The 15,316-nt window shown below is 43.0% G+C and overlaps 1 protein-coding gene across 4 annotated transcripts in view; it reads left to right on the top strand.

Moving 5' to 3' along the window:
• The window catches only part of slc39a10 (solute carrier family 39 member 10), an 85,232-nt gene extending 77,996 nt beyond the window's left edge, over nt 1-7,236 (top strand). For 3 of the 4 annotated variants that reach the window (XM_034186141.1, XM_034186142.1, XM_034186143.1), the window contains exons 9-11: nt 410-490; nt 3,168-3,358; nt 5,558-5,710. In XM_034186141.1, coding sequence (XP_034042032.1) covers nt 410-490; nt 3,168-3,358; nt 5,558-5,710 — 425 coding nt within the window. Of the gene's footprint in view, nt 1-409; nt 491-3,167; nt 3,359-5,557 lie in introns of all 4 variants that reach the window. The other variant, XM_034186140.1, reaches the window with a different exon arrangement.
• The last annotated feature ends 8,080 nt before the right edge of the window (nt 7,237-15,316 follow it).

Here is a 15,316-nt window from a genome sequence, read left to right as displayed (position 1 = left end):
ATTTGGGTTGTTACCAACTTTGATATTACCCATAATTTGCATAAAATAAGTTGCAACATGCAAAGAACGTGTATATAGTCAATTAATCACTGGCATATTTTGGGAGTGTTCTATCTATTATTTCACTACAAGGTGCGCTTGAACCAGGTTAATTACTCTATTGATGGTGAAATCAGAATTGAGGATTTTTTTTGGCGAGTTAGCAGATGAAAAACCAAAGTATTGAAGCATTGTGATTTGCGCTGCACTGTGCTGAGTGAAAGATGCGGCCCTTTGTCTTCTGCAAATACTACTCTGCAGCCACATTTAACAAAATATTCAACCATCCCCAGAAAGAGTGTCATTAACAGGACTCATTTTCTCTTTCAGGCTTTCTATGACCTGTTTATTTGATTTGTTCCCTGCACAGGTGCAGCATTCAGTGCAAACCTGACAGGAGGCATCAGTACGTCAGTGGCTGTTTTCTGCCATGAGTTACCTCATGAACTTGGTAAGAAGAGTCTGTTGAATCATCATCAAATTATCTACTGCAGCACTTTGCTCATTCAGCACTTTGAAAAACTGTATTCTGTGATGGCACATGATCTGTTTTCAAGCTGCAGGTTATGTTTAAACTTACAAACCTTTTGTAACATTTGGTCTCTTGACACCTGTTAGAAACTATCAATAATCATTCTGTTCTTCACTTGGGATAAACGCACCTTTAGCAGATAAATGGGGTTCATGTGATAACAGCAAGGTGGCTCGTCGGCATGTTCGCCAGTGACGGCGGCGTGTTGTAGCTGGCTGCTCGGTGCACCGAGACGAGGCGCATCCAGCTGCTGCTGAATTCATTTACATTCACTCTGTTCTCTCCAAAAGCATTTTTCTCATTCTTCATATATTTGATTCAGCAACAGGGAATGTGTGTGTGTGTGTGTGTGCACGTGCGCGTGTTTAAGTAGCACTTTACACCACTGTGCATGCTTGAGTTTGTGCATGTCAATGAAGAGCGAGGTGACAGAAATATGAGAGATGAGGAAAATCCACCAGATCACTACTAATGATGTGTCTTGTTATGGTGAAGTTTCCACAGCTTGTTTGTGCGGCTGATGAATAGGCTGGTGTAGAGTGCAAGCTGCACCAAGAAGGCCGTAGTTCTGCCTGAGTGCTCCCCCTGGTGGTGACTATGTGCATCCTGCGGAGTTTGTGTTTGGGTACAGCTATATGGCTAAGATGAATCCATTCATTTTCTTTAAAAGCTTATTCCAGTTAAGGGTCACAGGAAGACTAGAGCCTATTCCAGCAGTCTTGGGGTGAGGGAAAACGCGACCTCCACATAAGTGGGAAGCGATCCCACAACCTCTTTGCTGTGAGGCAGCAGTTAGAAACAACTTATCCACCATGCCACTCCTTTTTACCAACATGAATACATTTATTTTACCAAGCAGACAATGCTGAAAACCACTGGCTGTTGGAAAGGGTATTATGATGTAGTTTGTGCTCCATTGTCATTGTTTACACTGCTGTCAAGCATGACTGGGACCCCCATCAGCATTTCGTCACATTAGCTCCAAGAGAGAGAGACAGAGTGGCAAGCTGACAATCATTTTCAATCATTGTGGGCATTTTATAGTGACAAAGCCAAGGTGCTGTGCTGCCAACTGGGAACACAGCCGAAGTGGGCAAGATGTCTAATTTTCTGCAAATACTAAGCTATGTGACCCAGCAACTGCAAGTCCGAGTGATGGCAGCATGGCATGTGTTGGTTGGTTGTTGGTTATTTGGTTGGCAGTTATTTCCTATTGGTAGTAATACAGTAATAATACTATTATAGCTACATATATATTTGTGTGTGTTTGTATTAAACTGTCAGATAAATGAGAAGGAACAATTTAAATCTATTGCCATTTGGGTTGTTTGTATTTTACTATTATTGTTGATAATATTTTTATGCAATTTTAAACTTTATTAGAAAATTAAGGAAAATTAAAGGGTTTGTAAAATTTATTTTGAATTGCCTCCCATGACCCACCGGCAGTATCCTCGCAGGCCACCAGGGGGCTACAGGCCACACTTTGTGATTGGTTGTTGTGTCGGTATTGTTCTCATAATCATCTTTTTCAGTAAAATGTCAACGTTGTTAACTGTGGTGGTGGTTGAGTTAATGTCTGTGAGGCGTCGTGTTTCACAGGAAGGTTTTCATTCTGGCTGAAATGTACTTCACAACTTTGAGGAAATAGATGTTTCCAGATGGCTAACTTTAACACAAGTCTTATGACGAGTATACGTGAAGAGATATGAAAGTTCGTTCTTGTAATTTCGCATTTCCTGCTGATTTGGCACCATGCCCCGCTTCCCCCCACCCCCTGATGGGAACGCTCGTCAGACAAAGCCAGCAGTTTTCCGTGTGCACCTCTCAGCCTGTCCTAAACACAAAATCCATCCCCGCGTGGCAGCTGGAAGGCAAAAATGATGATGATTATGAGGGTTCTTTAACCACCCATAGTGAAGCTAATTGGCGGTGATGGCTGCGCTAATTGCAGCAGAGAAGGCGGCGGCAAGCATATCTAATGGAATGGAAGCAAGGAGGGCGGAAACGGCAGAGTGAAGCTGAAGTGGGAAGAAGGCCAGTGAAGTAAGGTGTATCGTTTCTTCCTCTCCCTGCTCTTTACCCGCCCCCTCCCCATCCTCTGGATTTGATTGATGGATGGGAGGCGAGTGCTAATGTATTCATTGTGGTAATTAGCGAGGAAAAGAGGTTGCTTGTTACACCATGGAGGAAATGTAGGCCACCTCCTTCTCAGTATTCATCTCTCTCTCTCGGCAAATTCAGGGCGTTTCCACTGAGACTTGGGCCTCTTCCCGCATTTGGCCCGGCAGTGATTGAAGAGGCTGAAGAGGCTACGGCGTGCATGTATAATCAGAAGCGCATCAGGAGGGAGTTAAGAAATATTTCATCCAGCTCAGAGCCAGCCAGCCCTTCCAGGTGACACGCAGGAGAGTTTGTTTTGAGCAAGTTAACCTCCTCACCAAAACTACGCTCACACGGATACAAGAATAAAGTCTTTTGAAATGTAGTAAGTTGTTCGCCGAGGCAAACAACTTAGCAAAGTACACACTTGTGTGTGACGTGTAGGAATGGGTTCGATGGTTCTCCATCATCATGTGTCTCTGCTGGCTAACAGGTGACTTTGCAGTGCTGCTGAAAGCAGGAATGTCGGTGAAGCAAGCCATCGTCTACAACGTGCTGTCGGCCCTCATGGCCTACGTCGGCATGCTGATCGGCACGGCGGTGGGCCAGTACACATACAACGTCACCAACTGGATTTTTGCCATCACAGCGGGAATGTTCCTCTATGTTGCGCTGGTGGACATGGTAAGTGTCACTCAAGAGCATTACCGTCCTCATTTACAAAACATAAGGGTGCCAGCTGTGACCCCGGGTGGGATTATTCTGTGTGTCTGTATGTTTGTTTATCATCACTGTAAAGTGAAAAGAACCGTAGCTGTACCAACCAAACATCACATCGTGGTTGTACTGGATGAGGCGTACACATGAATTATGCTTTGGGTCGAAGGTCTGAGGTCACACAGAGTAAGGGGAGAAAAACTGTCCACTGATGCCTCCTTGTTCTGAACAGTAAAGGTTCCCCCCGAATATTGCCCTGTCTGTGCCATCAGGCCTGCAGGTGTCCTGATCCAGATTACAGATTTTGTGGCCATTTAAATTTAACATTGAAACTCCCATTTGATGTATATTTTACTTTATATCTTAATCAAACTTGCCTCTATCACTCAGGGCTGTGAAAAGTCCACAGATACGTGGAATTCCACAGATATCGTCATGCGTGGGGGGGGTCTAGTGTTGTACTCTGCCAATGGTCTGTAATCCTGATAGTCACCAAGTTAAGAAAATGACTATGGCAAAGTGTTCTTTTTTTTACAACACCGTACAAGTGTTATAAATCTGCGGACACTAATATGCAGTGATCTGTATACAGATCATACAGTATACAGATATACAGATCACTGTCCACGGATCCACGGAACTCCACGGAGTACTGCTTACCTCAAAGCGTGGCTGTTATGACAGTTGTCGTAAAGCGAGACTGGTTGGTTACTACAGTGACACTGTCGTCTGTGGTGTTCCGTGTCTGCTGCATGTGGTACTTCTGTTGTGTCTAATTAAATGCACTGAATTCTTAAACTAAAAGTAGCATGTGGGCATTGCATATTTTATAGCTATCAAGTTTTTAAAATAATTATTTTGCGGTATATTTGTGTCACGGAGGGAAGACAGCGAGAAAGATGGTGTCAAAAAGTTGGATAAGGAATCAAGAATCCGTGGAATTGACGCTGGCTTGAATTTAAAGTCGTCTTCATGAACACGTCCAAAAGAAACAAAACGGGAAAAGCGAATGGCATCTTGTACCATCAGGAAACATGGTAAGAAAATAAACATTGTACTGTTTAAACAGGATTTCAGACAAGATTATAAGTGACTTTTTTGTTAATGTAGACTTTCTTTTATTGGAAAAAAAAAGACAGTAGCTTTTAATAGATTTACATGATTTCACACAAGAATATAAGTGACTTTTTACGATAAGGTATGTTATTGATATTTTACCATGATTTTCAAAATATTCTACAAGCTTTAACTGTGGTTTTTGAAATGCTTTAAGTCTTTTCAGTCTTCATGAATTTTGTATAGTTTAATTGTTCTGCATTAATGTTTGATTTGGTTTACAATTAAAAGCAAAATCATTCCAGTTCCGACTTCCACGTCATATTCTGTTACTTCAACATTATCATTGACAGTTAAAATGAAAGGTTGAGTCTAGGATCATTTAAATATGCACTTCTTTTGAAATTTTTTCTTCCAGGATATGATGAAAATGTGTCATTAGATAAAAAAATGAATTTGGCTTCTGTGGCCTCATGGGCCCCAGACTTCTTGCAAATTTTCCTTGGCTTTTACAATTTTCATTTCACAGCTTTGATCACTCTCATATTTGAAACTGAGGTGCAGACTGGTACTCACTAATCTGATCCTGATTGTGGATTTTCTGGACATTTGAATTTAATGTTGAAAACCCCATTTTGTGTACATTTTTCATTATATCTTAATCAAAAGTGCCTCAATTGCTCTCATTTGTGGCAATGAGGTGCAAACTGGCATAAGTTTGATCTGCATCTGATGCGTAGCCGTTAACATTGAAAAGACCTTTTGAGCTATATTTTGTATTATATTTTAGTTTATGAAAAGTCACTTCTAACAAGACCTTGACCTTGAAAAATTTTTCCAAGGTAAAAATTAGTGGAAAACGAAACTAGCGTTGGCAGAGGTTTGGGCTGTATGAGTGCAGTGCTTTAGTTTAGTGCTGGTTTTTACTTCATATGCATGAAGATTGTGCTGGAAATAAGACAGGCCACCTATTGTGGTTTATGTATTATTTTATTTAATTATAACTACAAACAAAGTGCACAATTCCTCACTATGTGTCGTGCAAAGCCGTTCTGAAAATCACCATACAGGTATATGCTCTAACAAGGGCCTGTGTGTGCTGTTTTGTAGTTGCCTGAAATGCTTCATGGAGACAGTGAAGATCACAAGCGCTGCCAGCTGGGACACTTCTTCCTGCAGAATGTGGGCATGCTGACTGGGTTCGGCATCATGCTGCTCATCGCCATTTTTGAAGACCGCATTGTTTTTGATTTTGGTTTTTAGTGGATTTGGAGCAGCACTGGGATTTTGGAAAGTTGTTCAGCGCTACTTGGTCTTCATGTGCTTTGTTTCATTCAAACTGTAGTGCCCTACATGCATCCATTCCAAATGTACAGTGGCAGCTTCTGCACCACAATCTTGATGGTGATGTTTACATTCTGCTCATCTACACGTCTCCATCAGTCTGCTGCTTCCTGCAAGTCCACAAAGACCTCCGGAAAGCCCTGTTCATCCCCAAACAGCACCACCTCCCCTCTGAAGGGTGCAACAACAGTCAGCTGTGCGCTCATTCATGTAGAGAGGCACCTCATCGCTTATCTGTCATCAGCAGTTGCTTGTGTCGCCATCTTGCTGCTACGTCCGAGTACCATCAGCCTCGCCTGTGTGATGTGCTTCATGTCAGCGTCTAACATCAACACATCGTCAAAGATCCTGTGTTTGCACCACCACCTTCTTAAACACACTGATAGTGTAGCTCCCCCCCCCCGTCAGTGTCAGAGAGGTGCAGCAGTGTCAACCCGTCAACACGGTGTGTAGTGCCCAGTATAAACTGTTCCCGTGACTCCACATGGAGCGTTGCTCCTCAGTAGCTCAGTGTTACTTTTGCTGCAGTTTTCTCCTCTAATTATTGCCAGAATTCTGTTTTATTATCTCGTCTGATCTGTGGGAATATTAAACCCGTGTCCTTTTATGGTGTTAAGTGACACAGCTGCCAAAGCATTTGAGCAGTTAGCATTGAAAGCTAATTGAACTCACCTTGGTTGCTGGTAAATATCAGAATCATCTGACCACGTGGTAAACGGTTTAACTGTCACCAAACAAGTCATATCCTTGTTAGGCATTTATATTTTTATCTTACTTTGTATGCATCAGCATTTTGGAAAATGTGAATTCTGATTTAAGATATTTGTCAGGATGCCTTGTCAAAGAAAAGGTGCTTTGTCCAATCAGACCGGCCTGCTGTGGACGTTGGCTTTCCGTAAACTACTCTGTTGTCACACAGTGCAAACACTGTTGTACTGTAAATAAAATATTTAAGGTGTCAGTAGCTCATGAGCTGGAAGCTTTGCCCCCTGCCAATCATCCTGCTAAAGCATTATGGGAATTCTCATGTCAAAGATTCCAGTCGATTGTATGTCCTGACATTCCGAGACAAACCAAGCAGAACAATCCTCTCGATACTTTCTAACGTAGATGTTGCTTGCACTCGTAATGGATGTTTAGTCACAAAGCAAAGATTGCCAATTTGTTTTTTATTATAAATATTCCTTTTTTAATGGTCACTTTGCTGACTGTGCCAAAAGTAGCCATAGTGTAGATTTGACTCTTCCTTTGATTAAACTGTAGTTAGAGCGCGATTCCACCTGGCTGTTGTTTGACCAACATGTTAAGGTGGTGAGTCCGGCTTCACGCCGGCGCGCACAGGTACATGTGACTTCATGTCGCGTCACTGTGTGATATCCATCCTCTCTGCCCGCACCGCGTGCAAATCATCAGTCGTGCAAAATGAATGTAATCGGCCTGAACAATTCATGCATGAAGCATGACTGAAATGTGCAAACATTGTGGTGAGTGTGAAAGGTGTTTTTTTTTTCTTTGTATTACAGAATTTGTACAATTTTGACAACCTTTGTTTCTTTGTAAATGAACTCATGATGATGCTCTTTGAGGCACAGAGTTACTCGTCTCTTTCTTTTTTGTTAATAAGCACAAATAGCTGGACATGACAAATATATATTTTTACATGTATTTTAATGTTAATGTGTAATTAGATGCAAACAATCCCAAATGAAGTTGGATTAATTAGTTCACAACCAACATCATTTTGAGGATTACATACTTCTCCCCACCTTTCCATATTTTTATATCCGCCAATGAAGTTGCAAGAGGTTATGTTTTCACCCCGTTTGTTTGTTTGTTTGTTTGTGAACAGCCTGGAGCCCACAATTAATTATTCATATATGGTTATGAAATTTTTACTAGAGGTTCATAGGCAAGAACTGACTCAGTTTTCACGGTCACAGGTCAAAGCCAGGAAAAATCTTGGAAAATTGGAAAAATCGAAATCTTTAACATAGGATGGATTTTCAAAAAATTCATAACTGTCAAAAAAAAAAAATCAAATTTCTTTCATATTTGAGAGTGTTATGTAGGATGATATCCTTTATCGACTGACGAACTTGGATCCGGATCTGATCCAGGTTCTGGATTTTGTGGACATTTAAGTGTTACATTGAAAAGCCCATTTTTATGTACATTTTTATGTACAGTTTGATCCGTATCCGTATTACTGATTTTGTGGATATTTGATTTTAACATTGAAAAGCCCTTTTGATCTATATTTTGTATTATATTTTAGTTTATGAAAATCCACTTAACTGGACTTTGACCTTGAAAATCTTTTTCCAAGGGTAAAAATTTGTGGAATTAGAAACTAGTGTTGGCGGAGGTTAGTACTCTAGGAGTGCAGTGCTCTAGTTTTTCTTCTTTCTTTCTTTCTTTCAAGTGTTGAAGTTCTCTTGCTGTACTTTTACAAACTCTGTGCTCCAAAGAAGCTTCTGCTGCTTCAGCGCTCACTGGGCAAAAATATTTGAAGATGAAGGTTCATGATTGTTTTTTGTTTTGCTGGATGTAAAATAGTAATGTGACGTCGCTGTTTGCCTGTCTGTGCATTCTTTTCATCTACAAATGAAATAAACTTACCAAGGCCCTGAGATCCAATCCTGTTCTGATATTGTTTTTCCTCCACCCAGCTTTGTTGGGTGGAGGTTATGTTTTCATCCGTTTGTTTGTTTGTTTTTGAACAACCTGTAACCAACAATTTTTCATATATCATGAAATTTTTAGAGGATTCATATCCTGATTGGCAAGAACTGATTCAATTTTCAAGGTCATAGGTCAAAGTCAGGAAAAATCTTGACAGTTGGAAAAATCCCTACCTTTAACATTGAACAAATTTTCAAAAGTTCATAACTGTCAAAAAAGATATCTTAATCAAATGTGCCCCAATCACACTCATATTTGAATGTGAGGTGCAGACTCACTGTCGCCTGAAGTTTGATCCATATTGTGGATTCAAAGAATATTTGATTTAACATTGAAAAACCCCCTTGATCTATCTTTTGTATTATATATTAGCTCATGAAAAGCCACTTCTAAAAAGATTTTGACCTTGAACTTTTTTCCAAGGTAAAAATTTGTGAACTTGGAAACTAGTGCTGGTGAAGGCTTATGTGTTACAAGTGTGGTGATATAACTCATAAATGTATTTCAGACATCAGTTTGAATGATTGTTTTTTGTTTTTTACAGGAGTTTTAAAAAAATCTAATCAAAAATCACTGGTGCTGTACGAAAAAAGAGCTGGCTTGTTCTAAAGCTAGTTAGCTAGTTGAACCTCCTTTGAAATGTTATTTTTAAGTCCCCACACACAAAAAAAAATGTAGCCAATGGTGAAAATCTCATCATACGGTAATAGTTCTTTTCCCACATGTAGTGGGGGTGAGGCAGTACTTTTAATTAGATTGTTGAATAAACGTTCATGTGTTCTACAAGTTCTTGTGATGAATTAGGATGAACATGTTGATTAGTTAGCTGACTGACTGAGGTCATCAGAAACTAGCTTGATAATTAATTCTTGGTCATTTCTAATATTGGAGAGAATACTGAGAGACCTTATGTCAAAAACTGATTTATGGCCCTGTCAGCCAATCAGAATTGACTACATCACTAAGCCCCGCCCTTATGACGTCACAGCCAATCAGAATATATTACATCACTATGTCCCACCCCTCCACTGGTCCCGCCTCCAAGCCTCGCCCCTGGCTCCTCCCCTAGTCCCGCCCCCAAGCTCCTCCCTTAGCCCCACCCCAAGCTCCTCCCCTAACCCCGCCCCAAGCGCCGCCTCCAAGCCCTACCTCCCCTCCCACCCGGGGCTAATATTTTAATGTCATTTTATTTCATGAATTAAAGAACGATTAAAAAATACCTAGATCTTTTTAATGTATTAAAGAATTAACTAATTCTGAAATAATTAAACATAAATCAGTGTCTAATATTTAATACCCCTTTAATATTTTTAATTCTTAAATTAAAGCACGTCCTTTTATGGTTTTTAATGCCTCAATTAAAGAAGGAATAAAAAATACCGTATCTTATGCATAATTATGGGAGGTTTTCTTCAATTTAGTGATTAAACACGAATATTTTAATACGCCTTTAATATTTTTTAATTCTTAAATTAATGCGTCTCCTTTTCTGTTTTTTAATTCTTAAATTAAAGAAGCGTTAAAAATAACCGTCTCTCGGCTGTAACGGCTGTCTTTGCAGCAAGACGGTCAAATACCCACGCATAGAGCTCCTCACAGAAACATGACCCCACGGCTATAATACCTGTTGCAGATGCTAACTGTGTGTTTCGGAGGTGTGTGTGTGTGTGTGTGTGTGTGTTTCGGAGGTGTGTGTGTGTTTCGGAGGTGTGCGTGTGTGTGTGTGTGTTTCGGAGGTGTGTGTGTGTGTGACCTGCGCAGCGGGTGTGTCACGCCGGATGGTCTTTTATAACATAGTAGAGAAGCTTGAATCTTTGGTTGAAGCTTGAATGTTTTATTACATCCGATTTCCTGATGACGGGGTCATTCGCTGGGCTTGTTTGAAGACGGAAAAACAAAGCTTATTCTACGGGTCTTTTTACAAGGTGTCTGGCCTGGAGGGACGTGGTCGAAGGCCGAAAAAACTTGGCCCCTCTTTCTACTTAAAAAAACAAACAACAAAAAAAAAACTCGGCCGTAGCTCCTCCCCCGCATGCACGGGGATTTTTATAAAAAAAAAACAGCGGACCACATCTCATTTAAGCATCGGACGACAAACCAGCATGACCTCCTCAACCTCCCCCATCGCACCGGCCGATGACATCGCTTGTGACTGCGCGCTCGCCTGTGGAAGAGACCCGCCATCCCCGGGGCAGGCCTGGACGAGATCCGCCGAGCCGGTCGTGAACCAGGACCGGCGCCAGAAGGCTTCACAGACCCGCGGCGGGTACGAGACCCCGTGGGGAATTCAGCTCGAACCGGTCTGGGGCGAGATCCATCCTTCTCACGCGCTTTCTAGCCCGGGAGGCGTGGGCTCTCTTCCCGCTGTCACGGAGGTCGCGAGTCTGGGGGAGGCACAAGACCTCGAGCGGGCTGAGAAATACGCCACATCTTACGCATCAAACCGGCCAGACGGGTTCCTGTCAGAGGAATTCCTGAAAACGGTGAAAGTCGGCGTGGCCCACTTACTTTTGGCTGTGATCAAAAGTTACAGACAAAAACTCTGTTACGGGTGTGAGATCGATCACCCCAGCCAGCGCCAGCACGAGTGCCTGGACCCGTTAAATGAATATTTCTTTACCGGACATTTTGAGAGATTAATGGTGAGACTCTGGAGACCGACCTTCATTCCGGCTGTGGTAAAACTCCTAGCCCAGCGCTTCCTCAACCCATCGGCGGTGAGGGTCCAGGGGGCGGTAGAAAACATCCTCACTGAGCTGAAATACACTGATAATTTTGAAGCAAAGATCAACGAACTGTACACGTTTCGGTGAAGACGCCGATCTTGACCTGGAGGGGATGGTAGCCGTCTATAACCCAGACGACTGAAGAAAAAAAACCTGCATTTTTTTTTAATATCATTATATTGTTTACAGTCATGGGTAATTGTGTGATGAGTCTCTTTCAAAGCCTGCGGGAAGTTTATATTATACGTGGACTCTCGTATAAGCTGGAGCGGGCAGTCATTCGCAGGCTGGAGACCCCAGACACCCCGCCTTCATGCGTTATGGAGAGGGTCTTCGACGTTATCAGACGTCGCCCCGGACCCGGAGTCTGGACAGAACATATCTACAACACGGGTCTCCATTCATCTGAAAAATCTCTGTACAACGTATTACTGAAAATCTCTGTTTTGACCACCGACGATTTTACACGGTGTAATCCGCTGCACCTGCTTACATTATACACACTGTTTGTGGATGTGATGGCGTGCCGGGTGAAACAGCTGGAACTGCCCAGAGGGGAGATTGTTCCTACACTTTTACAGCTGAATACTGAAATAAACCGTAAATGCGGGGGAGATGTATTACTGAGAGTTTTCCAGTTTTGTACGTGAACGTATACTTTTTCCTTCATGTATGTTGTGTTTAATAAACATGAACGTATACTTTTTTCCACCACGTATGTTGTGTTTAATAAACATGAACAATTGTTTTTTCTCTGTGTGACTTTAATGAATGTAATAAAACATACATTCTAAAACTCAGACGGTCAGTGTTCTTTCCAATAATATTGTTGAAAAAAAGGGTGAAATGTTTTCAAATCAAATTTATATAGCGCCAAACCACAACAAACAGTTGCCCCAAGGCGCTTCATATTGCAAGACAGAGTCATACAAACGAGGTTTTGGTGGAAAAAGGTTCTCGTATGAATTAATGCGGGGTTTTAACACGGTCTTATTAAAAGGTCGAGGCTGATCTGTGAGCGCTCTCCACAGTACTGAATCAGAGTTCAATTTAACGTTTCCAAGAGCGCCTATTTAAAACAAAAGACTAATATTTATGTTCGCTAAAACAAAATTGTTTCAAAATTTGTACGGGGCATCCACCCTACGCAGGAGGCCTGCGAAGTTTAAATATAAGGTCGGAGATATAGTCAGGGTCTCCAAGCTCAGGGGAGTTTTTGATAAAAAAAAATATGAACAAAGTTTTACGGATGAAATGTTCACGGTGTCAGAATGTATACAACGTGCGCCGCCTGTTTATAAATTGAAAGATTATGACGGCGAGATCATTGAAGGTTCATTCTATGAACCAGAATTGCAGAAGGTTAAAATAGCAAAAGACAGACCGTATCAGGTTCAAGAAATTATTCGTGAACGTTTTACCAAGGGGAAGAAATTTGTATTTGTCAGATGGAAAAATTGGGCCGAGAAATTTAACTCCTGGGTTCCCGCGGACCAGCTGATGGCCGTATAAACATGAGAACATCTATCTTCAACCGACATATGAGAAATGGATCGAGATCTGAAACACAGATTTTATATGACTCTGCCTTCAAACACCAGCCTAAAAGTATTCCCGGACAACACAATTTCATGCTACCAGGTGGACTTGGCTCGACACCTGGATCTAGAGGGTGACTGGGATGTGGCGCTGACGGAAATTTCTTATCCGCACACCTGGTTAAATATCCCGGAAAAGCCTTGCTGTACGTTTCAGGTGAAGAAAATTACGGGCTTACCGCCCAAGAACAAACTCGCCGTTCACTCGCAATTTTTTGACACGGAACTTTGAGGTTATTGCAGCGCGGATAAACCCTCATTTGAAGACTATAGATCCGAAGCTGACTTTAAAATATGACGATATCCAGAAAAAGTTCTGTGGGAAGGAGACGGTACCTGCCAGGTATATTTTGAAGCCCCGACGGCGTACATGCTGGGGATACAGCCTAATCAATGGCTGAGATGTGGACCCGGGGTCACGAGCTCTCCCCGCTACCCCGATATAAAAGCCGGCATGTATCACCTGTTCTGTTATACAGACGTTGTACAGCCTCAGGCGGTGGGCAACGTTTTTGCTCCTCTCCTCCGAGCGTTCGAAATTGGAGGTCGTTTCGGGGAAATAATTACAAAGAAATTCAACCCCGCTTATTACATCCCGGTCTCCAAAAGACATATTGAGACGATACGCATCGAAATCAAAAGCGATCAAGATCGACCGGTGAATTTCAGATACGGTAAAGTGGTTGTGACATTACATTTTAAACCGGCAGGATAAAAAAAATGTCCGGGGCAGCGCACAAAGCCGACATTTATAGATTTGTGCCTTACTATGAAAATCAAGTCGGGAACGGCCTTCACGGCTTCCACGGCGCTCCTGTTATGTGCGGGCTCGGGAACATATTTTCGAAACTGTTCAAATTTGTGTCGCCGCTGATTAAACAAGGATACACGATCGCCAAACCTCACCTGAAAAACGCCGCTCGAAGCATCGCTTCCGACGTAGTGAGCCGCATTGTTGAGAGGGCCGGACGGAGTCAGGAACCCGAGCAGCAGCGGGGGTCCGGGATCATGGTGCTCTCAAGAAGGCCCCGGAAACGCCCCCTGGGGAAACGGGTCAAAAAGCGAAAGACCTCCGGAAAAAGCAGAACAGTTCGAAGGAAGCATAAGAAGAGGAGGTTGTCCGGGGATATTTTCTCTTAAACAATGTCTCTTTTGCGAAATAATTCCCCCGAATGCACCATGAGCGAATTGGATTTATTCGCCGTCCCCGGGACCCAGCTGTCCATCGAGCAAAGCCAATACGTTGAGGTCAGCCCGTTATCAGCCCTGACGGACACGGGCCCTATCGAGTTTTTTATCCCCGGAGACCGTGAGAGGTATTTAGACCTCAATAATACGCTGCTTTATCTGCGATTGAAAATTACAAACGCCGACGGGACTGACCTGGCTAATGACGCCCGCGTGGGCGTAATAAATTACCCTCTCAATACAATTTTCTCGCAAGTCGACATGACTCTGGGTGACCGTCTGATTTCCCAGTCCAGCGCGACGCACCTGTACAGGGCGATGATTGAGACGCTGCTGAACTTTTCGCCCGCTTCATTGAAATCGCAGTTCACGGGCGGTTTGTTTTACAAGGACACCCCGGGTCAGCACAATTCGACCGCTGTGGATGACGCGGGCCCGAATAAAGGCCTCGTGAGCAGAGCGCGCTTTAGCGCCGAATCGCGTGAATTTCAAGTTCAGGGCCCGCTGCACACGGACATATTTTTCTGCGAGAGGCTTCTTCTGAAAAATGTTGATCTAAGAGTTAAATTAATTCGAGCCAGCGATGCTTTCTGCCTGATGGGGCTGGCGGCCTCCACTTTCAAGCTGAAAATTCTGGGCGCGTCCCTATTCGTTAAGAAAGTCACCGTATCCCCTGCAGTGAGATTGGGTCACTCCGCAGCTCTCATGAAAGGGAAGGCCGTGTACCCGTTATCACGAATCAACGTTAAGACGTACGTGATCCCCAGCCAGGATATGCAACCAGGAGAACCTGTTTTTAGGAACCATGCCCAAATATACGGTTCTGGGTATGGTGAATCACAACGCATTCAGCGGGAGAAGAGATCTGTCCCCGTTTGAATTTGCACACTATGACCTGGAGTACCTCGCACTCAGTCAAAATGGGAGACAGCTGCCGGCTAAAGCTTTCCAGCCTGAATTTAACAACGGACTCTCTGTCAGGGAGTTTTACAATCTCTACACAGCAACCGGGCGACACCTCAAGGACCTGCCTCTCTGTATAGACCGGGAGGATTTTGCACTCGGCTATGCGCTGTACGTCTTCAATTTAAACCCGGAGGAGGACAGCGGCGCTCTGAGCCCCGTCTCCACAGGGACCCTGCGACTTGAGATGAGATTCAGAGTCGCGACTCCGCATACCACCACGCTGATAGTGTACGCGTGTTACGATTCTCTCCTGGAGATTAATTCCAAGCGACACGTCCTCGTGGATTTTTACTGATGAACACCCTGGAATTGGACGCTGTTATGAGGGGCTTAATAGGAGACCTGTTCGCCGGTGTTTTCGCGTC

This window comes from Thalassophryne amazonica, chromosome 14 (assembly GCF_902500255.1).
Source record: "Thalassophryne amazonica chromosome 14, fThaAma1.1, whole genome shotgun sequence".
In the NCBI taxonomy this organism is placed as follows: Eukaryota; Metazoa; Chordata; class Actinopteri; order Batrachoidiformes; family Batrachoididae; genus Thalassophryne; species Thalassophryne amazonica.
This window is presented reverse-complemented; position numbering and strand designations above follow the sequence as displayed.